The following is a 27,750-nucleotide window of genomic DNA, read 5'->3' on the forward strand; positions in this document are numbered from 1 at the left end:
AATGATTGTGATTTTGACAGAGGATCCTTATTAGTTGGGTGTATGTTTTTGCAACATATCTTTGCAATATTAACACATAGTGGAATCCATTACACAACAAGAGAAACGGAGATTCTATCGGCAGAGCTAGCTGGATAGCTCCCAAAGGTACAGGCAGCGTGTCTGGCACTTAGCAGTATTGTATAATATGTGGCTGTAATTGTTATTTTGCCCTCCCCCTTCATGTCATTTGCACTAACAATTGTGTAATTTCTAATTCTCAGAATTTAAAAAGAACACTGCAAACTTATCAAGGATAACACTGCTACATGTCTTTCCCTTACTGGCTTTAACAGATAAAAAGTGCAAAACAATACCCTTTAATACAAACACAATGACTATGGCTAGCTGTGTTAGGAGCTTAGATTGGCTATAGATAAGGCAAGTGGTAGATGGAGTTTGGCTATTGTAAAAAAAACCAAAAAAAACATTGTCTATTATCTTGTTTACTTTGGCTCTTTATATCCTTTGTTGAAAAGCATACGCATACCTAGCTCTACTGGGAGCTAGCTGCTGATTGCTGGCTACGCATATATGCATCTTGTCATTGATTCAAACCAATGTGTTCAGCTAGCTCCCAAAAGTGCATTGCAGCTTTTTTCAACAGGATACCAAGATAATTAAAGGATCAGTAAACTTTCATTGTTAATCAGTCATTAAATAACATAAATTATAAATTGTAGTGTAGCATATTATATATTTTTTTCCTCATTTAATAATGCTAAAAATGTGCTTTAGAATCTTTAAAATACCATTGTCATTGGAGCTCCAGACTGCCTCCTGAAAAAGTTGGTGTAGCAAAGGTTTTAAAGATTTAATAGTGGGGAACTTCTGGGCTGTGACCATGATAGATTGTAAGACTGATTGCTGCCTCAGACTTCAGAACTAATCTGCACAAAATCCAATACTTAAAGGGACACTAAACCCAATTTTTTTCTTTCATGATTCAGATAGAACATGCAATTTTAAGCAAATTTCTCATTTTCTCCTACTTTCAATTTTTCTTCGTTCTCTTGCTATCTTTATCTAAAAAGCAGGAATTTAAAGCTTAGGAGCCTGCCCATTTAAGGTTCAGCACCCTGGATATCGCTTGCTTATTATTGGCAACATTTAAAAAACCAATAAGCAAGCATAACCCAGGTTCTGAACAAAAAATGGGCCAGCTCTTAAAGGGACACTGAACACAAATTTTTTCTTTCATGATTCAGATAGATCATGCACTTTTAAGCAACTTTCTAATTTACTTCTATTATCAATTTTCCTTCTCTTGCTATCTTTATTTGAAAAAGAAGGCATCTAAGCTAAGGAGCCAGCAAATGTTTGGTTTCAGAACCATGGACAGCACTGGTTTATTGGTGCTGTCCAATCAGCAAGGACAACCCAGGTTGTTCACCAAAAATGGGCCGGCATCTAAACTTACATTCTTGCTTTTCAAATAAACATACCAAGAGAATGAAAAAAAATTGATAATAGGAGTAAATTAGAAAGTTGCTTAAAATTGCATGCTCTATCTGAATCACAAAAGAAAATATTTGGGTACCGTGTCCATTTAAGCTTTATACTCCTGCTTTTTAAAGATAGCAAGAGAACGAAGATAAACTCATAATAGGAGTAAATTAGAAAGTTGCTTAAAATGTCTCTTTAACACCCCATCAGGAGTTGATTTGTATTTACTTTGCAACTACAAAAAATCTCTCAAATTGTGCTTTTTTTATTTATAAATTTGGTGCCAGTTTCACCCTTCCAGAGAACATAAGAGGCTTCTGCCTACTAACTAACCGCAGGCAGAGTACCTTTGAGTCTCTGTCGTTACATAGCATTGCTTTCTTGCAAGACACAGCAGGAACTCTATATATCCTTTTTTTTTTAAATCTTTATTTAGTACCGACAATGTGTACAGCATAAAAAAAAGAAAAAAAAAGTAAAGGGATAAGTACATCAATTAGACATCACGCAGGGCGCATAGAAAAGAAAAAAGCATAAGAATATACACCATGTTCATTTTCATTTAGCCTGAAATCAGTATCATTTCCTTTCAGTGTACACATTGTAGGGGGTTTTATATTTTAACTAATAAAAAAAGAGAAAAATACAAAAACAAAGAAAATAGCACATTGTGGGATGATAATTTACAATGCAAGAAAAGATTTTCTATTAGTAAGAGTTATCTTATTATTTAGCGTATGCAGATGCCTATAAGACTGACCAACAAAATGTGATAGTAACATAAGACAGAACAAGACAAAAAAAAGGAGTAATATTTATCTAATATTGTTTGATCCTCCCCTCTCTCTACTCCTCAAGGTACCATCCGTGAGCCTACCAAATTCCCAATAAAATTAGGTCTGAATTCCTGAATGGAAAAATCATAATGTCCTGTTCTTCCTTAGAGAGCGATTGGATAAAATCTGACCATTTCCCAAAAAAGGAGCGTACTTGTGAATATACATTAGTATCTGTATCTCTCTGTTCAATTATGCATTGTTTTTTGATAAAGCTCATAATTTCTGTAAATTTGGGTATTGTCTTATCTTTCCATTTATGAAAGATGAGGCTTCTTATGCACAAAATGCAAGAGTTGATCATTTTAGTATTAGGCATAGCACTATTATAGGGAAAGCGGAGGATTATATTATGCTTGGAAAAGGTAAAAGAAGACAATTTAAGAGCCGTGTTAATCCAGTGTTGAACTTTTAACCACATTTGCTTTATTGTCAGGCAATCCCATAGCATATGCATTAGGTCTGCACCTAATAGTTGACATTTAGGGCATTTATTAAAATCTAGGTTGTGCCATTTATATCCCTTATACGGGGTATAATATGTCATATATAATAGCTTAAAGGGACACTGAACCCAAATTTTTTCTTTTGTGATTCAGATAGAGCATGAAATTTTAAGCAACTTTCTAATTTACTCCTGTTACCAAATTTTCTTTATTCTTTTGGTATCTTTATTTGAAAAAGAAGGCATCTAAACTTTTTTGGTGAACAACCTGGGTTGTCCTTGCTGATTGGTGGATAAATTTATCCACCAATAAAAAAACTTCTGTCCAGAGTTCTGAACTAAAAAAAAATGCACAGATGCCTTCTTTTTCAAATAAAGATAGCAAGAGAACGAAGAAAAATTGATAATAGGAGTAAATAAGAAAGTTGCTTAAAACTGCATGCTCTATCTGAATCACAAAAGAAAAAATTTGGGTTCAGTGTCCCTTTAAGATAAAATTCTCTCCAAGAAGCTGATAGTGTGGAGGAACTCTATATATCCTTATACATATCTTTAAAGGGACATGAAACCCATATTTTTTATTTCATGATTAAGAAAGAGCATAACGTTTTAAACAACTTTTCAATTTACTTCTATTACCTAATTTGTTTTGTTCCCTTGGTTTCATTTGTTGAAAAGTATACCTAGGTAGGCTAAGGAGCTGGAAGCTAGCTGCTGATTGGTGGATGCACATAAATGCCTCTTGTCATTGGCTTACCTATGTGTTTAGCTAGCTCCTAGTAGCGCATTGATGCTCTTTCAATAAAAGATGCCAAAAAAATTAAGCTAAATTTACTTTAGATAGCCTAAAAAAAAAAAGGCATTTTTTAATAATTTTACAGTCTTCCACTTTATTAAGTCCCTTTATTTACTTAAAGGGACACTAAACCCAATTTTTTTTTCTTTCATGATTCAGGTAAATAATACAATTTTAAATAACATTCCAATTTACTTCTATTATCTATTTTGCTTCATTCTTTAGTAATCCTTTGTTGAAGAAATAGCAATGCACATGGGTGAGCCAATCACATGAGACATCTAAGTGCAGCTTCCAATCAGCAGCTACTGAGCATATCTAGATATGCTTTTCAGCAAATTATATCAAGAGATTAAAGCAAATTAGATAATAGAAGTCAATTAGAAAGTTGTTTAAAATTGTAGGCTTTTCTGCAGGGAAAGAATATGGGGGATTAGCCCTGCCGGATATAAGACTATATAATCTTGTCTTCTTAGCACGCACAGTGACTGACTGGTTTCTTCAGAAAAATGATGTGACCAATAACCTAGTAGATGAAAACATCTGCTATCCATTTCTCCCAATAGGATTGGCCCATTGTGAGCCCAAAGCATTACCACTGGAAATCAAAAAGTTTAAAACCATTCTGAATCCTATAAAAGCCTGGTGGAAGATAGGGACCCTCTTAAAAGCCAATTGTAGCGTCTCACAGTATATGCCAATAAAGGGGAACCCTGACTTCCTACCAGGCTTGAATTCGGTTATATTTGATAAGTGGTCTTCTAGGGGCTTAAAGAAAGTTCAGCAACTTGTTAAGAAAGACATGAATTGTGTAAGAACATTTGAGGAATTAAAAAGTGAATTTAAACTTGTAAACAACGAATTCTTTGCATATCTACAATTAAGACACTATATCTTGGAATTGGTTAGAAAGTCAGGCTGGAACTGGGATATGGGAAAAATGGAAATTTGGCTCCTATTAACAAAGTCTGGTTACACGTCAATCACCTTCTGCTATAGAGCCCTAAGTAGTATTAAGGGACTACTCATTTTAGAACAGATAGAGTCGGGTTGGAATAGACTAATAGTCCCAAACGATATAGAACCTAACTTTATCCAAAAATCTATCAGAAAAGTATCTCAGGCCACACTTTCAGCAAATTGGACTTCGATAAAGGCCAGGAGTACATGGCCGAAACGCGTCGACTGATTTGAGTAAGCTAAATACTGATATATCAACTGAATTGTTTGTGTATATTATAGTATTGTTTGTTTCCTTTACAGGTTTTTTTACTGTTTTATTTGTTTGTATCACATCGCATTGAGCGACTGTTTCAGTGCACAGGAATCATCTCATCACATTGGACACTTTGGATTTACTTTTGAAAGACTTACACTTTGTTTCACCTATTTTGTGGATTCTCACATTTTGGATTTTTTGCAAGGCCACACACACTTTTTTTCACATTTTTTCCACTTTTTTACTTTTTTACATTTTTCACAATATTTGCATTTTTATAAGCACAGGACACCCTTTGGGACTTTTAGTATTGGACACTGAAAAAGACACTTATTTTTGAAGCGCATTAATGGTTCAACCTATTATATACAATTGTAAGAACATTCACCTCTAAGGTGTACCTTCCAAATAGGACATTTAGCCTATTAGGTCACCTTGATCAAACGTGTTTCAAGTCTAATTATTTTATGTTTACTTTGATGTATATTCTTTGACTGTTATTGTAACATGGATCCATGATTTTTTATTAAGTGTATTGATTTTTTATTAAGTGTATTGGTTTTATAAGAAGTTCTTCAACATTTTTATCAACTGTGTGGAATAAACATTTTTAACTTTAAACAACTATTTTAAAGATCTCTGTACATTCACCCACATCAAAGACACTACTATCTAGATCCCACAGTGTAGACACCAACCTATCAGCCTATCAGGTGTTCCCTTCCCCTTCCTCAGCCTTTTTGGCGCTCACCTCCACTTCCTTTCGTCTTCAGAACTGTACACAGCCTTCCAGATGAGACCTAACTAATGATTTGTAAAGTAGCATAAGATTCTTGCTATTTCTGCTACTAATACCTGTCACAATACAACCAAGTATTCGACTGGCCTTATTGGCTGCACTAATGCATTGTCTACTGAATTTTAAATAATTTTAAACAATAATTCCCAAGGCCCATTCCTCTAGTTACAGTAAGTAATGTACCATTGAGACTATAATTGGCCTTTGGGTTTTGGATCCTATATGTTTAATTTTCTCTTGGTAATATTAAAGGGTGAGGTTGTCACAGAATACCTGGTAGGAACAGCAGGCACAGCTAGTAAGAGGAAAGCAGACACAGGTTTCTCAGCAGGCACAGGATACCCAGCGGGTACTGTTGGTGAGATTGTCACGAGACACCAGATAGGTACAGCAAGCACAGCTGGTTTGAAGAAGGCTGTCACTGGTATGGTAGACACAGGTTTCTCAGAAGGCACATGATACCCAGCGTGTACTGTTGATGAGATGATGAGATTGTCACAGGATACCAGATAGGTACAGCTTCAGGAACACGGGTATCAGGCAAGTCTGCTTGGCTTTCAGGAACCAGATGAGCATACGCAGGTACAAGGTAAGTATGCTTAGTCTCTGGAACAAGGTGAGCATACACAGGTATCAGGTAAGTATGCGTGGTGTCTGGAACAAGGTGAGCATACGCAGGTACAAGGCTAGTATGCTTGATCACTGGAACAAGGTGAGCATACGCAGGTGCAAGGCAAATATGCTTGATCTCTGGGACAAGGTGAGCATACACAGGTATCAGGTAAGTATGCTTGGTCTCTAGAACAAGTTGAGCATACACAGGTATCAGGTAAGTATGCAAGACTATCTGGAACAAGGTGAGCATACACAGGTATCAGGTAAGTATGCTTGGTCTCTAGAACAAGGTAAGCATACACAGGCATCAGGTAAGTATGCAAGAGTATCTGGAACAAGGTGAGCATACACAGGTAGCAGTTAAGTATGGTTTTGCTTCTCAGGAACCAGGGACAAGGTTGGAAGGCAATACCTCAGCCCAAAGTGATGGGCTGAGTGAGCTTTTATAGGATCTCCCACACCTGAGTCCTCCATGTGGGAGTTCCTGAAATTAGGATGTGTCCCCTTTAAATTCTGGCAGCGTGCAGCAGGAGTAGGAGGACTGGATGGAAGCTCAGTGTTTGCCAAGAATAAAGGGGCCGGACCAGGAACTCCCAGCGAGTCCCCTTACACCTGGAGCACTACATGGCAGGAAATAGTGCTGCCATCTAGTGCTCTTGTAAATGGGTAGAATACTAGCATTCTTGCAAAACTGCTGCTATATAGTGCTCCAGAAATGGCCTGGATCCTAATCATACATCCCGGCATTTCAACAAAAGATACCAAGAGAACAAAGAAAAATTGATTATATAAGTAAATTAGAAAGTTGTTTAAAATTGCATGCTCTATCAGAATCATAAAATATTTTTTTTTGGTTTCATGTCCCTTTAAGTACATTTGTCTTAAGATAAAACTAGCATAGCCAAATTTAAAGCATATCTCAGATTAATGTATGCTATAATCCTAATGCCTCTTAATAACATTTGTTCATCTGTCAATAGTATAAAAATGAGGTTTGTTACGCATGACCCAAAAGTGGTCTCTTCATATTAAGAGGCCTTATATAATTATAATTACTTCTTAAGTGTTTGAGGTCCAAGGGTGGTCTTCTGAGTTTTTCTTAGAAGGTTCACGGGTGGTCTGGCATTCTATTCCAATTTGCACATGAGCATTGTGACCAGGTCAGCTCTGACAGTCACTCTCACTGCCGCTACGTTACTGAAACTGCACATGATCGACTACCAGTGACATTGATGGTAAAGAACTGCGCATACGCAGGGTCCGCAAGTGTTGGCACCTGGGTAGCCCTCCTTGATAGGACTTGTATAATGAGCATCACGGAGGGCTTGGAAATAATTAAATAATCTGTATTAAATTGCAAAAAAGGATAAAAAAAAGAATAATACAAGGTAATTACAAAATGTTTATTCAAAATTAGAAATTTGCATTCATGTAAAAATAATTTTGGGTTTACTGTCCCTTTAAGTAAATTTGAAAATAGAAGTAAATTGGAAAGTTTTTTTTAAATTGTATGCTCTATATGAAGCATAAAAGAAAAATGTTGGGTTTCATGTCCCTTTAACTGCACATGTGCAAACAACAATTAATGCTCACATCCTATATGTGTGTATTAGTTTGTGAGTGGTTAGTAATGGTCCTTTTGTTCTGTGGGCACATAGAAATTAATGAAAAGAAAAAGTATAGCACAATAAACATGAGGGTACATTACCGTGCAGCTTACTTGTGATTAATTTTCATTCAAGTCTGTAAATTGTGGGTTTTCCCCAATTCTAATAAATCAGAGTGCATATGGCAGGATACACAAGCCTAGCCCTGCCACATAGCTGCTCCAAGTTAGCTTCAGCAGAGATGATAAGAACAAACCATGGCTGACTGTATCTCTCCAGAAGCTAGCTCCTCCAAATAAGGCAATTGCTTGATAGAGTTTGACTCTTGAAAAATACTGTGCTAATCCATTCAAAACATTTTCCCACTTGCCTAGCATGTTAAGTTATTTCATGACTTCAAACCAATTACATTTTGGGCTATTATTCTTTTATATCACAGAGCCCAATATACATGACATGACGAATGGCCGATTATCTAATGCTCTTTGTGCTTGTTAGATTCTATAACACATCTCGCCCATACTATGAAGCTTCTATCATTTTAACCTTGAGAGCAGTCTGTCTCACAAAGGAATGTTCCGGCATTTAAAGGAAAAGTCAAGTCAAAATTAAACTTTCATGATACAGATAGGGCATTACATTTTAAACAATTTTCCCATTTACTTTTATCATCAAATTTGCTTTGTTTTCTTGGTATTCTTTATTGAAAGCTAAACCTAGGAGGCTCATATGCTAATTTCTAAGCCCTTGAAGGCCGCCTCTTATCTGAATTCATGTTGGCAGTTTTTCACCACTAGATGGCGTTAGTTTGTGTGTTTCATATAGATAAAATTGTGCTCATGCCCGTGGAGTTACTTATGAGGGGGCACAGATTGGCTAAAATACAAGTCTGTCAAAAGAACTGAAATAAGGGGGTAGTCTGCAGAGGCTTAGATAAAAAGGTAATCACAGAGGTAAAAAGTGTATTAATATAACAGTGTTGGTTGTTCAAAATTGGGGAATGGGTAATAAAGGGATTATCTATCTTTTTAAACAATAACCTTTTTCAAGTAGACTGTCCCTTTAAGCATCTGAAGGTGATGCATACATTATATAAGGGCTCACAAAAAAATTGAATTTAAAAATTGTAAAAAAAAAAAAAAAATCTGTGAAATACTGAATACACATATGCTGTAAAACAATCATATTTGTTTAATTGCATTGAAAATTTATAATAAACTTATTCTGCAAAATTCGTATTTTATGAAAAAATAATAAAATTCGTATTGAAATTACGCAGGACAAAAACTGTTTAAGGTGCACAGAAATCTTAATAAAATTACACTGCGCATGGAAAAACGCTGTGAAATTCATATTCAATTTATAATATTTTCCTTATTGTAAAATGAGTTTCCCCGCCTCTGCTAGTGGGCTAAACAAGGGAGTTCTATTGGCATAGCTGAAATGTCTCCGGCAAATTTCACCGATTTTTTCTTTCAACTATAAGGCGGTTAGATTGTGTCAAAATAAACAAAGCACCACCATAACAGAAAAAAACATGCATACGAAAACAGAGGCAATTGTAATAAACTATACACTAAAATCACAGATCTGATTTGTATTAGTTGCAAGATTTAATTTTTAAAGGACATTAAACACTAAATACATTTAATGCACCTCCCTCTATTTATGGTGCTGCCATATTGAAACCTAGGTTAAACTGCAGGTATTTGAAGGACAGTTGCTGCACATGCGCAAACACATCAGCTATAGAATGTAGTGAAAGCTAGATTTCAACATGGAGGCATTTATGACTAGAGGTAAGCAGTGAATAACCTCAACACTATGCTTATAAAGGGCCAGATTACAAGTGGAGCTCAAAATATTGCTCTGTAATACCAGCCCACGCAAAATGTGCGCTGGTATTACAAGTTAGGTGCAATGTGAACACGACCTCGCGTTCGCATTGCAGGGAAATGGAGCCCCGTTCGCATGCCGTGAGACACAGCATGAGAACTAGCGCAGCGAAGGGAAGAAGTTGCGCATATATATTTATGTGTTTATATGTGTATATACACATATTAACACATAAATATATATGTATATATATAAGCATATACATATATATTTACTGGGAACACACAGTTCCCATAGACCACTATGTAAAGCTACTTTTCAGTACCATTTTTTTCTAATACCCCACACCCACCAACTTTAATCCCTATTTATCACGCGTCCTCAAACGGGCGAATTTGCCCACTTACAGGTGTGCAATAAATTAGCGCTCCACTTGTAGTCTAGCCTAAATTTGCCATTTGCAGTGGCTTGTTATTGCTACTGCGAGCTTGCATTTTTATAAATTTGCCCCAAATTCCCCAAAATACAGTAGTGTGTATTTTATTAAAAAATACAAATTGTAGCATTTTTATTTTTTAATAAAATAACTGCACCAGGCAGTTTTGGGGGGCTAATTTCTAAGCCCTTGCAGACAGCCTCTTATCTGAATGCATTTTGACAGTTTTTCACCACTAGAGGGCGTTAGTCTGTGTGTTTCATATAGATAACATTGTGCTCATGGCTGTTGAGTTACTTATGAGAGGGCACAGATTGGCTAAAATGCAAGTCAGTCAAAAGAACTAAAATAAGGGGGCAGTCTGCAGAGGCTTAGATAAAAGGTAATCACAGAGGTAAAAAGTGTATTAATATAACAGTGTTGGTTGTTCAAAACTGGGGAATGATTCCCATCTATGCATCAAAACAAAATCCAATTGCACGCTGACCGCAGTCCACTCATTCAAATACTTGGGTATGTTGTTAGACCCTAATCTATCTTTTGGCCTCCACAAAGAAAAACTTGCATCTAAACTTTATCCAAAACTAGGTGCCCTGTACAGAAACAAATCCTGCCTCAGCCCTACAGTAAAAGAAAAGATTGTACAGCAGATGCTGATGCCTATCATGGATTATGGGACGTAGTATACACACCTGCACCGTAAACTCACCTTAATAAGCTTAATGCATTGTATAACTTGTTCTGCCGCTTTGTGCTACAATGTAATTACAGGACCCACCACTCAGGGCCGTCTTTAATATTGACTGGACCCTGGGCAAAAATTTTATTGGGCCCCCCCCATGCAATTTTGCTCTCTACCCCAACATCCAAAAAAACAGCTAAATCAATTTTTTTTTTTTAAATTATTAGCCCAGCGGTGGATCATCCACTGCTGAGCTAATCATTTAAAAAAAATGAAATAAATTGCAATATGTGAAACTGGACCTAAGCAGTACTAATAAGTAAATAAATATATAAATTCCTCCACTGTGGATTCATTTAATATTATTTTGAATGTGATTCTGGTGTGAGGTTAGCTGGTTAAAGAGATTTAGGGCAGCCAACAGGAGCAAAGCAAGGTAAAGACTGAGGAGGAAGCATGGAGGTGCAGTATAAGTTTACTGACTGGAACAGCAGAACTACTATGGGAATCTGTAAAATCTGAGACAGAGAGAAAACAAAAACTATACAAAATAAACCTTAAATTAATGTGTGAAGTATCAGCATGACACTATACATAAGCCACAGACACTTCTTTGCTAGGAACAAGTTCCCTCTCACCCTGCACTAGACAATGCTGCATGGGGAGGGGTGTGTGTGCACTCACTTATTCTTCCCCCCTGACACCTTTCTACAAAGCACTGTTCCCCTAACAATCTTCAGTTAGTTGATCTTAGGGCCACAGCAGAAAGAGCAGAGCTAAGGGGACCAGCAGACTGGATGCTGTCTGTCCAAGGCTGCATGGATACAGTGTGAGATGAGTCACACAGCCTCAAGACTGAAGAGAGCAGTGTATGCAGCTGCACAGATGCTCAAATCCTCACGTGCCTGCCGCTCCAGCTTTCTGCTGCATGCGCCTACAGTCAGCCCTACCCAGAAACAATCCCTACCACCAGAGCAGTTACCTGGTAACAGTGGTAACCCCAGCAGGACCTTCTGATGCAGTGGGAATGGCTGGATGCCGAGTTACGGCTTTGCATTCAGTGCTGCACAATGCACATCTAAAACAGCACATGGCAATAGCTTGGCATGTCACATGACACTGGCACGGTCTGGCACAGTTTTTAAAAAAAAAATATATAAGCAGAATACTTTTGACTGTGACAGTATTAGGACTGAATGTGTGTGTTCCCCATGTCACATCAGCAGTCTGGTATGAACCAAAAAAAAAAACCATTTTTTTTTTTTTTTTGAAAGTTCTCTTGGGCCGCTCAACAGAAACTGGGCCCTGGGCAACTGCCCCTTTTGCCCTGTGTTAAAGACGGCCCTGACCATTGTGACATGCTAAAATAACTAAACTGGCTGTTGCTGGAATCCAGACGCACCCTCCATCTTTCCTGCCTTGTGTTTAAGAGCCTTTCTGGGAAGCTCCCACCCTACCTTAGCAGAATGCTCTTCCCGGCTATTCCCACCTCCTATAACCTCTGATCCAGTACTAGCACATTATTTAGCTTGCCTCAATACAAAAAGAAAGCAGCTCGATCCTCCTTTTCCTACCGAGCGCCACAGTTATGAAACGACCTCACGCACACTTTCAAACCTTCCCCAAGCCTAATATCCTTTAAGAGATCCCTCTCTACATATCTCAAAACAGAATGCTCCTGTCATGGTTGATTATATATTTCCTACCTGTTCTATGTTACATTTTTGCATATATTGTGTATTATTACTGTTTTTGTATTTTATTGTACCCTATTGTATCAATTGCAATGTTTTGTGATCCCAGGACATACTTGAAAACGAGAGAAATCTCAATGTATCCTTCCTGGTAAAATATTTTATAAATAAATAAATAAATAAAGGGAGTATCTATCTTTTTAAACAATAACATTTTTCAAGTAGACTGTGGGGTGTTTGAAATAAAATGGCACTGAAAAGAGCCTTTACATTGCGGTCTATGGGAACTGTGAGTTCCCAGTAAATATATATGTACTTGTACTGTATATGCTTATATACATATATATTTATGTGTTAATATGTGTATATACACATATTAACACATAAATATATATGTATATAAGAATATACATATATTTACAACTTGCTGCCATTTCTGCGCTGCCTACCCACTTTCGCTGCGCTTTTGGTTCTGTGCCGTATATGGCAGCATCAGAACAAGGCTCCCATTGGAGTCTATGGAAGCTCGCTCTCGTGAGCTCAATGCGTCCCAGCAATGCGAATAAGAGCTTGCATTAATGCATTGTATAACTTGTTCTGCCGCTTTGTGCTACAATGTAATTACAGGACCCACCACTCAGGGCCGTCTTTAATATTGACTGGACCCTGGGCAAAAATTTTATTGGGCCCCCCCATGCCCAATAATACCAGTGCACATTAGTTTGCACTGGTAATACTCAGTGGAGCGCAAATATTGATTTCACGAAAGCGATATTTAGCGATCCACTTGTAATCTGGCCCTTAGTGTATAATTACCTTTAAAGTGTGCCCCCCTGCTTCCTGTTAATTCTGCGATCCCAGGTAGTTTTGCTTTCCTTTTTCTTTTTCTAGGAAAGACATGTTGCATCTTGCAGGAACAGCCCCTTTTTTTTATACAATTCCCTGAGGCCAGGCTCTGCAAGTGACAGAATGTCTTTTCATGTCTGACCTGGCAATGTTTTGCTCATCTGACCCTCATAGATTTATGACCCTCAGAGCTTTATGACTTGAAACGTTGTCTGTATATTTTTCATATTCTTGCTCTTAAAGAGACAGTACATTAAACATGAATTCAACATAAAATATTTAATTATGCATAATTTTAAAACTTTGCAGTGGATTATTTATTTTGCCTGTATGTCATGTCTTGTAATTTAACTATGAAATATTTAGCGTTTCCACTTCCCCCAGAGACTTTGGAGTGCATTCCATGCTGCACAATGATTGGTTGATGCTTGCAGAAGCTTGTTTGTATCTGCCTTTGATTGGCTACATCAAAACAAGTCAAATAAACAACATTCAAGAGGCTTTTAAAGAGGTGTGTCCCAGGACTCTAAAAAAATTATTTTTTCTAACATAATTACAGTTTTAAAATGTTGTTAAAACATGTATTTTGTCTGCAGAACTTTGCAACACAAACAATAAATAACTTCTGATGTATAAATAAATAATAATTTAAAAAAATACCATTTAAATAAGTGTAATTTAAAACTAATATATGGCTGGATGTTTTTCATTTTTATTGGCACTCGTGAGAAATAGCAAAACGGTGTACACAGGGCATTTGGCATACGCCAAAATGAATGTTGATTCAATCCTGAATCTTTCACAATTTTGCTTTTTAAATAGTGGCTATTTTTTTTTTTTAACTATATTGCCATTTTAAGTTGTGCATAACAGCACATTTGTTCTGAGTGTACATATAATTCATTTATTTTTCTTTCAGCTCATATAACCATAAACTGCAACGACAATATAACCAGGTTGAGGAGGTTTCAGTGGAAGGGTAAACATGGTTTATTGCTCTTTAAAGTGTGTGGGAAGAAGCAGGCTGAAGAGCAAGCTACTTTACATATGTCATGAGGGCGTTTCTAAAGTCAGGAAATAGGGTTGGCAGCAAAAGTTTTGTCAATTCGAAAAAAATGTAATGATTAAAAACAAAAATTGGCGGCTTTATATTCTCTCTGTGTCTGCTACCTTGGAATACATTAATTTTAGTTTAATGAGAGAATACTTCAGAAATACCACTACTGAGCGACCAGAAAATTGATGCAAGATATAAAGAAATAGACATCCCTCAAACAAGGTAATAACTGTAGTGTAATAGCTATATATATATATACAGTTCTATTTTTCTTATTTATTCTATCATTTTTGTGGCTCCCAGCCTGTAGAATCTTGTTTAATAATAGGTGTGATGAGGTGACTCAGATATGAGACTATGTTTTCGTTGAAAGTAACCGCCCATTTACTGCGGCTAGCCAAAATTTTACGGTAAACTCTTCTCTTGTAAAAACCACGCCCTTAATTGACGTCATACCCCGCTGTTACCACGCCCCTTACCTGTAAGCCCCGCCCGACCCACCTGAGGAAGTTTTCGTACGTATGCCTGTGAAGCTGAAGCGAGGCCTAACGTGTCCCTGATGGTCTGTCTGGTACTTGGTAGCGCCTTATTATAAGCGCAGACTTTTAGGAAGCAAGTTAACTTGTTGTGAAAGCGACTGGTGGCTGCCTGTTTGTGTGTTGCAAGCTTTATATGAGTAGGGCTGAGCGCCTTCTATACAGAGAACGCAATGCTTTACCTACACAATTTGACTTAATAGTTACTTTATCAGTGTTTGTTTTATTTTTGGACAAGTGGTAATATTTTATCTGTGTTTAGCTTTTAGGATTAGTGAAAACGCATATATGGATCAAAACTTGTTAGGGAAGTGCAGTGTTTAGGGAGCAAAGAGAGTGTGGTGGCTCATATATAAGAGAGTCGGATCTTCAATAGTTAATTTAAAGATTTCAATGGCCACAAGTAAACCAGCAAAAATTAGCGTCTCTGCTAAAAGGAATTTTCGAAAGGAAGAAATCAACAAGATTCTATGGGAGCTCCCCCCAAGATATGCAACCCTGATTCCAATTGGCAGTGGTGCTTATGGATCTGTATGGTAAGTTTGGAGTAGTATCTGCTCAATGCTTTGCACATTATTAGAAGTGAATAAAAAAAAAAGCTTGCCTTTTGTTCCTTTTCAGCACTGACTGATTCTCTTTTCATGTGTAGCTCTGCCTTTGACTTGAAGACAGGAGAAAAAATTGCCATCAAGAAATTATGTCGTCCGTTCCAGTCACAAATCTTTGCCAAAAGAGCATTTAGAGAACTTGCTCTTCTTAAGCATATGAATCATGAAAATGTGAGTAATGGGGGTTACTGGGTAATTGCTGTATGTTCTTAATCTGTTAATTATGTGAGTGACAAATACATGAAAATGTATCTTACAATATAAAAAAATCTGCATGCTGGAGCAGTGTCACTCAGTCTTTTTAGCAAACATACCCTCATCAGACCACTATCTATACAATCCCTATGAAAACCACACACCAACTACACCTCTTGTATGTGCTGCAAACCCAAATAAGACCTTCAATTAAAATCATAGTTCTGCAGCATTTGTCACCCACCCATATCGGGCCCTTATATTGTACCCCTGAAGTCTCTCTTTAAACCACATATGCACATTAAACCTCAATCATACCTCTTGTTCTGCAGCTTCATTCGCACAACATTCAAAAGAAGACTCCTTTCCCTGTAACCCCTCTGTCAGCTACAGGCTGAGATCAGTTTTCTAACACTACAGCCCCCTTGTCAGCCACATACCTACATTAAACTTCAGATAAGATCGCTGTCCAAGAACCACCTTTGTCGGTCCCCTACACAAGACATCATATCAGACCCCATGGTCCTGTAGCCATATACCTACACAAAACCTCAGCGCCATGGATCTACAACTGCGTAACAATATAAATCCTCATATCAGACCCCTGTGTTACAGCCTATCTGTCGGCCTTCTATAGCCTCTTGTCAGCCTCATACTTAAAGGAATAGTCTAGTCAAAATTAAACTTTCATGATTACGTCTATTATCACGTTTGCTTTGTTCTTTTGGCATCTTTATTTGAAAAAGCCGGAATGTAAGCATAGGAGCTGGCCCATTTTTGGTTCAGAACCTGGGTAGCACTTTGTGATTGTCTATATGTAGCCATCAATCAGCAAGTGCTGAACCAAAAATAGTCTGGCTCCTAAGCTTACATTAAAAAAAAAGATACCAGAAGAACGAAGAAAAATTGATAATAGGAGTAAATTAGAAAGTTGCCTAAATTGCATGCTCTATCTGAATCTTGAGTTTAATTTTGACTAGACTATTCCTGGCATCAGATTAGACCCCATGCCCTACAGCCACATACAGACATCATATAATTGAGTGGTTGTAGGGACAGCAATTCCTTCTATCAGCCCCATTCCCACATTAGACCTCAGATCACACTTCTGGTACTGCAGTCCCGTACACACATCAGAACGCAGTTTAGATCGTAACTGTTAAATATCCACATTAGACTATTTTCCCTGCTGTCCCATATTCATACTAAACCTCAGATTAGAGTTCTTATCCTACAGTATCTTTCAATTACACATCCACATCAGACCCCTGGTCCTGCTACCCCATACCTACATAACTCAGATCAGACATTTATCCCTACATACCTCTGTCATTTATCCACATCAGACCCTTGGCCTTGCTGTTCCCTACCCACTAGAAACCTCAGATCAGTCTTCTGGTCTTACAGGCCCTCTGTCAGTTACATACACTCATCAGACTATTGGTCCTGTTGTCTCATATATACACCAGACCTTAGATCAGATCCCATGCCCTGTCAGCCCCTTAACCCTTTGAGTGCTAAGCTGGACTTTTACATTTTTTTTTTTTTTAACTATTTAAAAAAAAAAAAGAAAACGTTTTTTTACTCCCCCCCCCCCGATCCATATACCATTAGAAAGGTTATGTGATTACCTTTCCAATGGTTGGTCTTGAGATACAGGCTTCTAAGCAGCATGCCCCCTTTCCCTATCTTGTCCATTGTCATTTTTAAATAAAGTTGCACAGGGATATACATTTTAAAATTGAAATGTGCATGGGTGGATTTTGATTTGAAATGTAAGCATTTCTGCAATATACTTCCATTCGAAAAAATGCTTTTAGTAAAAGTTTACTGTTTTTCTGCAGCATACACACATCCTGTGAAGACCCGTGCACCAGTATTCAAACACCACACCTCCAGAGAGCTGACTGTGGTGTGTATTGCTTCTGAAAACCTAATTTGTGTCATACAAGCTGCTGAGGTGTTCTGTTTGAATACTAGTGCACATGCCCTCGCAAGATATGTGCTTATGCTGTAATCTGCAGGTAACACCAATATGAAGATCAATGTATCATGTAAATTTTCATGAGCACAATCTGTTACTCCAAGGGTCAACAAACCTGTTTAAAATTTAAGAGCCAGGCAGTGATATCTATATAAAGATATACAGAGAATAACACACAAAGTTAGGAGCTAGGGGTCAAATTCTAGGAGCCAGTGACTCCCTTACTACTGGATTTGTCAAGCCCTGGTATTCATTTTGAGATCTTAATTGAAATCTTTTTCTATGCCTATAAACATTGCTGCTCTGAAAAATGTATAATAATTGATAAAAATATATAAAGTTCATTGTGCAATGATTTAAGCCACTATGTAATATTCAAAAACAAATTATAGTGTTATTTTCTATAGCCTACTTGGAAAAACTTGACTATGTGGGGTCATTAATCTTTCCTAAACAAGATTCTGATTTCATAGTGAAAGGAAGGAGTGGTAGTTTATTTTGACTGTGTGCATATACAGTGGTGCCCAGGCAAGCAAAGTCAACAATGGTACCCTGTGGTTGTGCAAAAGTCATATACATTGGCAAACAACTATTTGTTGAATGGTCAGTAGTAAATCATTAAAATATAATGATTCAAATAGAGGATGTCATTTTAAACAACTTTCCAGTTTACTTCTATTATCAAATGTGCTTTGTTCTTTTGGTATCTATTATTGAAAAGTACAACTAGAGCTCATGAGTGTGCACATGTCTTTAGTACTCTGACAGCGGTGTTTTGTTATACAATGTTGCAAAACACTGCTGCCATAGAGTACTAAAGACACGTGCACACTCTCCTGAGCTCTTATGAGCCTACCTAGTTTTACTCCCTAATAAAAGATACAAAGAGAACAAAGCACATTTTATAACGGAAGTAAATTGGAAAGTTATTTATAAATTTGTATGCTCTATCTGAATCATAAAAGTTTAATTTTTACTTTATTGTCCATTTTTAAAGACAGGAAAGAAATTGCTGCACTACAGCACTCCATATATAATGCCAAGTAGGTTAAATTTTCATGTGTTTTACTTTCAATAACTCCCATTAGGTTCATATAGTTTTATCAGGACTGTTTGTAGATGGTGCTAAATTTCATTTTGATGCAATGCCACTCATTTTTTCATGGTTGTTGCATTCCTGCTTGGTGTATTTTTACTACAGCTAGTTGGTTTGAAGCTTTAAATGGACAGTATACACTCATTTTCATATAACTGCATGTAATAGACACTACATTAAAGAATAAGATGCACAGATACTGGTATAAAACCTTCTAAACACTTACTTAGAAACTCCCAGTTTAGCTCTGTTGAAAAGGTAGCTGGAAAGCCCACTGCAAGTGGTAAATAAAACACTCCCCCCTCCCCCTTTTTTTGCATATAAAAAGACCCTTTACACAAACAGGAGCAAGCTGGAGAAGGTAGGTGACGGTATTCTCATAAAACTTTGGGGCTTGGTTAGGAGTCTGAAAATCAGAGCAATGTTTTTTAAAAATAAGCAAAACTATACATTTTTTTTACAAAAAAACCCTTTATGGGCTATATAAATAGATCATCTACAAAACATTTATGCAAAGAAAAAATTAGTGTATAATGGCCCTTTAAGGACCACTCAATGCAGTAGAATTGCAAAATTAACAAGTAGAATTTTTTTATTTTTTTTGACAATTCTTTTTCTCCCATTTTCTGCCCCCCCCCCGCCTGCATCATGTGACATTTTTATTTTACCTTTATTTTTTAACTTAATTTGTGAGGGGTCCATTACTTTCTGTCAAAGCCCCACAAGGTGGGCTGTGGTCTCTACTGGAAGGGAAAGGCATTTTTTTTAAATGTTTATAGGAGATATCTGCTCTATTTGTAATAAGTTTATTATTACCCATGCTCAGTGGAGGACTTTTGCAGAAAAAAAATCATGTGACAGTAGAACTTATAAGATCTGCATTGGCATCTGTCTTGCACTGAGAGTTCCTATGTTCTCATTTTGTAAGAAAGTGTTTTTTTTTTTTTTTTTTTTTTACATAATCTGTTTCTCTTTATGTTTATGATTTAACATATTTTGTTTTTACTAAAAAAAAGTACTGTTTTATATCCCTTTAAATACGTTCTCTGTGTTTATAGATATCATACACATGTCAACCCAAAATAGTTTCATTCCCCTTTTAAAGAATACAATACCTTTTCTAAAGATTAACTTTTCAAATTTTACATGCACTTTTAGGAGGTTGTTTGGACATATTTAATCAGCGAAGTAATGATTTTAAAAATGTAATTTTTAAAATCATTACTTGTTTAAATTGTTTGTCTAAAGAATTATGACTTACATAAAGACAAACAATTTAGAGGACCAAAATCAGCATGGTTTTACTTCAGGGAGATCATGTCAGACTAATCTAATTGACTTCTTTGATTATGTAACAAAAGTATTAGACAAGGGAGGAGCAGTTGATGTAGCATATCTAGATTTCAGCAAAGTATTTGACACCGTCCCACACAATAAACTTATTCACAAACTATATCTCCTTGGTCTAGATTCAAAAATTGTGAACTGGGTGGAATGCTGGCTTAAGGACAGAAAACAAAGTGTCTTAGTAAATGGAGTTCATTCAGCAGAGGGGGCTGTTACTAGTGGTGTTCCTCAGGGGTCAGTTCTGGGGCCTGTTTTGTTTAACATATTTATCTGCGATATCAGCAAAGGGCTACAGGGGAAAGTATGTCTCTTTGCAGATGATACAAAAATTTGCAACAGAGTGGATGTTCCAGGGGGGGTAGACAAAATGAGAAGTGATATACAACAATTGGAGGATTGGACAAACGACTGGGATCTAAAGTTTAACACAGCAAAGTGTAAAATAATGCATTTAGGGAAGAAAAATCCAAATGTTAATTACAGACTCAATGACACTTTACTGACTGTTACAGGCGAGGAACAGGACTTGGGAATTATTATTTCAGATGATTTAAAACTTAGTAAACAATGTAGTAATGTAGCGAGTAAGGCTAGCAGAATGCTTGATGTATTGGTAGAGGTATTTGCAGCAGAAATAGTAAGGTTCTTATGCCACTTTATAGATCATTAGTTAGGCCTCATCTTGAGTATTGTGTGCAGTTCTGGAGACCATATCTTCAGAAGGATATTAACAAACTTGAATCTGTGCAAAGGAGGGCTACCAAAATGGTACATGGTCTAAAAAATAAAACTTACCAGGATAGGCTCAATGACCTAAATATGTATAGCTTGGAGGAGAGAAGGGAAAGAGGTGATATGATAGCAACTTTCAAGTACATTAAAGGGTTTAGTAAAACTGAGGCTGTGGGTATTTTACATAAAATGGAAAATTCAAGAACAAGGGGTCATGAGCTCAAGCTAAAGGGTAGTAGATTCAGGAGTAATTTGAGGAAGCACTTCGTTACAGAAAGAGTGATTGATTTATGGAATAAACTTCCTCAAGAGGTAGTAGCAACAAACACTGTGGGGGACTTTAAAAATGCATGGGACAAGCATAGGGCTATCCTACGAACTAGATAAGTTTATACTGTTAGGTAAGGTCGGGCAGACTTGCTGGGCCTATGGCTCTTATCTGCCGTCAATATCTATGTTTCTATGTAATTAGTTTATATTCTCAGACAGCAAATGTGACTCCCCCCCCCCCTTAAAAAAAAAATAAACAAAAAAAAACCACCACCAGAGTCTGTTTAGTCAGACACCCTAGCTGATTTTACTTACCACACAACTAAAATTTTATTCAGTAAATATTCACTAATATTAAATTATATCGTGTGTTTTACAACTTTTCAGTTTGTTAAATTATGCAATTTAATCTGTGCTTTGGATAGCTTAGTAACATTTATAAATAACAGAAAATGTTATAATATTGCAAAGTATTGTATTAAAAATAGCATGGTTGCGATATTGCAGTTTGAAAGTAAACGTGCACTGCAATGGCATTCCCCTTGGCATATATGAATAACTATCTTCAGATTGAGCGCACTTGGTCTAACATGGTGTTGGGTTAGCGTGCATAAAGGGTTTGGGCTAAAAAATAAATGTGCACCATACACAACATAAATACATTAAAATAAACTGTTACACTTATACACAATTTGAAAACAATAATTCATATACATATTAATAACATATATATATATATATATATATATATATATATATATATATATATATATTTTTTATAAGGGTTAAAATGTATATGGTATATGGCAAAGTGTTTGGATGGAAAGGGCTATAATGTGTGCATATAACAGAGGTCGACAAATCTGTTTAAAAATGTAGTAGCCAGGCATACTTTTAGGAGCCAGACAATGGTATTTCGTATATAGATATATGGAGATCAACCTTAAAAGATGGGAGCCAGGTATACAATTCTAGGAGCCAGTGGCTCCCTGGGTTTGTCTAGCCCTGGCATATAATGTCAAAATGTGTGTGTGATATCTCTCTCTATCACACACTTTGGTGCCCTTTCCAATCAAATACCTTAAAACATGCAAAAACATTTTAAATACATTTTAATATTTGTTTTACTGTGTATTTACTGTAAATGTTTTACATTCTGATGTTCTTCACATAGTAGAAAATGTCCTTAGTATTTTTAAATATATATTCCTATATATATCTTTATAGATATATACCTGTATATAGTGAGATAGATATATATCCCCCGAGTACACTGTCAGTCATTTAGGCAAAAGGGCTACAAGGAAAGGACAATATATAAAAAAAATAATCAAATCTGCCCTAAAAACACCACGGGAAAGGCTCCTACAATACAAAGAAAAGGAAAACAAAACAAGAACCCCTAGTAGTCACTTACAACCATACTCTGGAAGGGGTACGCAAAATTATTAAAGAGCTACAACCACTAATTTCAGAGGACCCCTCACTCAAAAAAATATTTAATGAACCCCCCATACTAGCATTCAAACAACCGCCTAACCTGAGACAGAGATTGGTCCGCAGCAAATTAACCACAGAACAGAAGCTTACACAGAATGGCACTGCACGATGCAACAAATCACTCTGCAAACTGTGTCAACATATATGTGACAACAACACAGCCAGACACAACAACGCGTCATATAATATTAAAGGATCTTATTCGTGCTCATCTGCTAACGTGGTGTACATGATACAGTGTATAGCGTGTGACAGAGGTTGCTACATTGGAGAAACTGGCCTAAAGCTGCATCTCAGAATGAATCTACACAGACACTCGATCAAAAGCCACAAGGAAAATGAATATTTTACCCCTGTTGGTCATCACTTCACCCAGACTGGTCACTCCATCCTTAACCTCAGGATTAAAATTCTTAAAGGGAATTTTAAAGACTCTCATGAACGAAAGACATTTGAGATGAAAATGATCACACATTTCAATACCAGAAATGAAGGACTTAATGTAGACTCTGGCTTTTTCCACACACTACCATAACTTTCTATAATCTCTCATCTTATTGTCCTATATTGGTTTCTATTTCCTTTTTGTTTTTCTTTTCATCTGGCCTATTTACTCTCCTCTGTTTATTTATTCTTTCTGGCTATTTTCTCCTTCAGACACATTCTCTGCTTTTATGACACCCCTCTCACCCCCTCCCTCCCTTCCATTTGTTGTATGTGATGTGTATCTATATCAAAATGATTAGTATTGCTTCAGACCTGAGGAAGAGAGGAAAACTCTTGAAAGCTTGTCTTTTAAATATTATGTTAGTCCAATAAAAAAAGGTATCACTGCATACTGCAATACTTTGTTTTTTGAGCATCTAATCTACTGGACTAACACGGCTACTCCAATCTTCACTATATATATATATATATATATATATATATATATATATATATATATATATATATATATATATATATATATATATATATATATATATAAAAATTATTTTTTTTAATTAAAAAAAATATATATAATTTCTCCTATGTGAAGAACATTGGAATGTAAAATATGAATAACTACCTTCGGGTTGAACGCAATTGATCTAACATGGTGTTGGGTTAGCATGCGAGCTATAAGTGTTTTTTTTTTTTTTTTTTTTTTTTTTTATCAGCGCGCTTAAAATCTGTGGGGAGAAGTTAACGCGATTGTGATATTTGAAGATAGCGCGTGTTGGTATTCGCTCATGCTTAAACCAGCGCGTGTTGGTATTCGCTCATGCTTAAACCATTTACTTTCAACTTGTAATACGCGCACTCACAGTTTCCTTTTGGCAGTATTTGCGCTTGAACATAATAGCTAAATAGCGCTCCACTTGTAATCTAGCCCAGTGTGTGTTTACCCTCTTCACCATCTGGCTCTCACTGTGAGCCTTTTATTCTTCATCTTAGAGAGAAGTTGGTGGTACAGTCAGTTAAATTGTCATAATAAAAGTAGCAAAACACTTAGATGGACAATAATAGATGATGCAAAAATGGGCTCAAGAGGAGGTGATAGGGAGTCAGTCTTGGCTAAAAAAAGAAATATTCTGGATACACAGACTAAAAACGAGGTTGCCACAAGGATTAAATTCAGAATATGATCTGATCAACTTCTGGCAATAGTCTGTGTGTCCAGAAATAAGGAATATTTGACTCTGACTGTCTAAGGGATAATGTAAATCGATCCCGGAACATAAACTCAAAAACTGGCAGCTAAATTATGGAGTTGGGGACAACAGATATTAAAGAATGAAATTACCCAAAACAAGGGGTCACATAAATTGATATTTAAGTCTTAGATTATCTGGTAAAGGTTGCATTACACTAAAAGGGTACCATTATAGTATATAGTTAAGAGAGGAGTTAACAACATATTTAAATTAAGTATGTAATCATTGATAGCCGTTTCCTCCTTCTATCACTATGTTGATACAAGAGTATTAATTTAGATATGAATTTATAAGTATTTATAATCATTTTCTGAAATGTGCCAATGTAATTTTATGAAATCATGTCATATATGAGGATGTTTAGAATATACATGAATTGATTGTCCTAAGAAAGTCTTTGTAATAGTATTTACATATGAGTATTTAAATGAATTGGAAAGTAATGGGTTAATTCCCAGGTTTTTGGTTTTAACCAATAGGCAAAAGCCTACAGATTTAAAAAGAGCCGATAGAGGCTACATAGACCACACTACGATTACGGCCAGCGAGCCGAAACGCGTCAGTGGGTCACTGGGAATAACCCAAACTTTCCATCCTGAGCTGAATTCAAGAATTTGTTTGCTGTTCAAGAAATAAACAAAAGACCTTTTAACCGCATAACCGTGAAGGTGCCTTTTTTTCGTTATTTGAGAACAGTCAGTTACAGGCCATACTGCCCAGAAAAGTCAGCATAAATTCCAAAATAGGACTATCCTTCAATGTTCTCATGATGATCTGCCTCCCCCCTGTTTTGAAAGGAGCATCTCTTAACTTTAAAAGTTGTTACCACATTTTGGTGTTTAAGGGATTCTAGCATCCCGTGATATTGAGCCAAGGGTTCCTGAAAAGATACCTAGTAGACTGTGGATCACCACACCTCCGACCTAGTGGGAACCTTCTTTACTCTCTAGGATAAATGGGGGGAGGTAGAGGCTTCCATAGTAGTTTGAGTGCAACTGCATGTTTTCTCCATTTTTACAGTGTAACTTGTGCCGTTAAAGGGACAGTAAACCTACAAATAATGTTATATAGTTCTGCACTAACATTAGCTTAGCGTCAAGTTTCGAAAGCAAAGGACTACAGAGATATTTTACTATGAAAATTGAATCGCGCTATTAAACTCAATGTAGCTCGCTCTGGTCTGGTAGCAGGAGCTAGCTACATTGAGTGTGATCGGGCTGGCTGTGACTAGACAGCGTGCCCACAATGCGCTTAGGAGAAAAAAACAGACCCACTCAGTAGAGCCAGGAGCAGCGTTCTGTAAAATATCTCTGTAGTCCTTTTCTTTAGAAACTTGGCGCTAACTGTTATATAATTCTGCACTATGTGCAGAATTATGTAACATTTGGTAGGTTTACTGTCCCTTTAAGGAAAGGAAATATGGGCACTGTAAGAGCCATTCCCCCACTGCACTACTATCATTGAGGAAGTTTCTCTGTACTTTTCCTCATTGCGTATGATGTCATCAAGCACAGAACTGCTTTGAAAAGGAGGACTTCACCGTTTCTAGAGCATGCACAGTTTAAAAAAATAAATATATATGTTGGTAATACAAAATATATTTTATTTTTAAGGAAAACAGAGTTTGAGATATTTAGAACCAATGTTTCCTCTATTCTTTTTAAGCAGTGTGTGCAAATTTTGGCAAAATGTGTATGCATTTGAGTGTGGTCAAACCTAAAAATGTTGTAAAGGTAGTTATCTCTAGTCTAGACTCTAGACTAGACTGTCTGTGCAGATGTGATGGATCCATCAGACTCCTCCAAGTCAAAACAATCCAATAAGCCTTCTCCCTCCTCTAAATCTGCATGAAGGTGTGGCCCTCAGTGCAGATGATATTGAACCTTTATCAGGAGGCCTGCCTGGGAGAAGTCTGTTCACTATCCTTGAGTGGGTGCTGAACTTCATCTAAAAGGTTCAGAATACACTTTTTTTTTTAAGTCAAAACCTCCTCGAGAAAGATTCCTTCTTTCTCGTATCCCATGCGATCTTTCAATGGCCAGAGCCTTAGGTCTGGCAACGGAGCCCAGAGTCTTAAAGGTACACTCGAGTCAAAATTAAACTTTCATGATTCAGATAGAGCATGCCATTTTTAACAACTTTCCAATTTACTTCCATTAACAAAATGTCTTTTTTTATATTTATACTTTTTTTTTTTTTTTTAGTCAAAAGCTCCTACTGAGCATGTGCAAGAATTCACAAAATATATGTATTTGTGATTGGCTGATTGCTGTCGCATTATACATAGGGAGTGGAAAAAGGCATAACATTGAAATTCGTCAGAAAAAAATCTACTACTCATTTGAAGTTCAGATAAAGTGCTGTTGTATAGTCTCGTTATGATGCATTTTTTTTTTATTATGCAAATCTACTGTATTTAGTGGTCCTTTAAATATCCGAGCCATGCATTGTTTTGAAAGGAGGAACTTGCAACACTCTCAAAACTAAATTTAAATTCTATGGAGGGGATACTGGCCTAATCATTGCTCTAATCCTAGCGAGAGCTTAAACAAAAGATGGAATATTCCAATAATTTCACTAGTTTCTTTTGCTACAACACTGAGAGCAGAAATCTGTCTTTTCAAGGAACTGACAGACAAAACCCTTGTCTAACCTATGCTGTAGAAATTGAAGAATTCTAAAAGAATCCTAATGAAAACCCTTAATGTCACACCAGGAAAGTAACTTTCCACACCTTGTGATACATTTTTCTGCTGACAGGTTTCCTACCTGGAATAAGGATGCTGATAATAGAATCAGAGAAAACTCTGACGCAGAGCTAGGTGTTTAACCTCCATGCCATCAAATTTAGAGCTTTTAGATCTGGATAAATGAAAGGACCTTGCGAGAGATTATAGTCCAAGGAGGAGAGCTGGACATTCTGAATCAGATCTGCAAACCACATTTTACGTGGCCAAGCTGGAGCAACCAGAATGACTAAGAATCTCTCTAGCTTGATCTGAGCTATTATTCTGAGAGCGGAACAAATGGAGGAAATATGTTAATGAGTCGAAGACCGTGGAACTACAAAGGTGTCTGAGATACGCATGAGGATTTACACCCATGACTGCTCAGAAATTGAAGCATGGGGCAACTGAAATTCGCTGAGCTCTTATCACTGACAATAATGCTTCCAGAACCTTTTGTGAAGACTTTGGGGCTCTTCTAGTGAGAACGGATAGTGTCAGACTCCTGAGGTCGCATGGTCAGGGATAGGCACGCACCAAGGCTGTGGTGGACATTTTCCAAAGTACAGACCTTAGTGAAGGACACCAAGGTACATTTCAAATTAAAAACATAAAACAGTTTAAACATGCATATAAGGCCAGGAACTAATGAAAGTATTCAGAGAATTAGGCAGACTAGATGGACCGAAAGGTTCCTATCTGCTGA

The 27,750-nt window shown here is 36.7% G+C and overlaps 1 protein-coding gene across 1 annotated transcript in view; it reads left to right on the plus strand.

The window, feature by feature from the left end:
* The first annotated feature begins 14,835 nt into the window (after positions 1-14,835).
* MAPK13 (mitogen-activated protein kinase 13) overlaps positions 14,836-27,750 on the plus strand; it is a 252,293-nt gene continuing 239,378 nt past the window's right edge. Inside the window, exons 1-2 of the mRNA XM_053706810.1 lie at positions 14,836-15,425; positions 15,539-15,668. Coding sequence (XP_053562785.1) covers positions 15,283-15,425; positions 15,539-15,668 — 273 coding nt within the window. The 5' untranslated portion in view covers positions 14,836-15,282. The remainder of the gene's footprint in view (positions 15,426-15,538; positions 15,669-27,750) is intronic.

The sequence above is a fragment of the Bombina bombina genome, chromosome 3, assembly GCF_027579735.1.
Source record: "Bombina bombina isolate aBomBom1 chromosome 3, aBomBom1.pri, whole genome shotgun sequence".
NCBI lineage: Eukaryota > Metazoa > Chordata > Amphibia > Anura > Bombinatoridae > Bombina > Bombina bombina.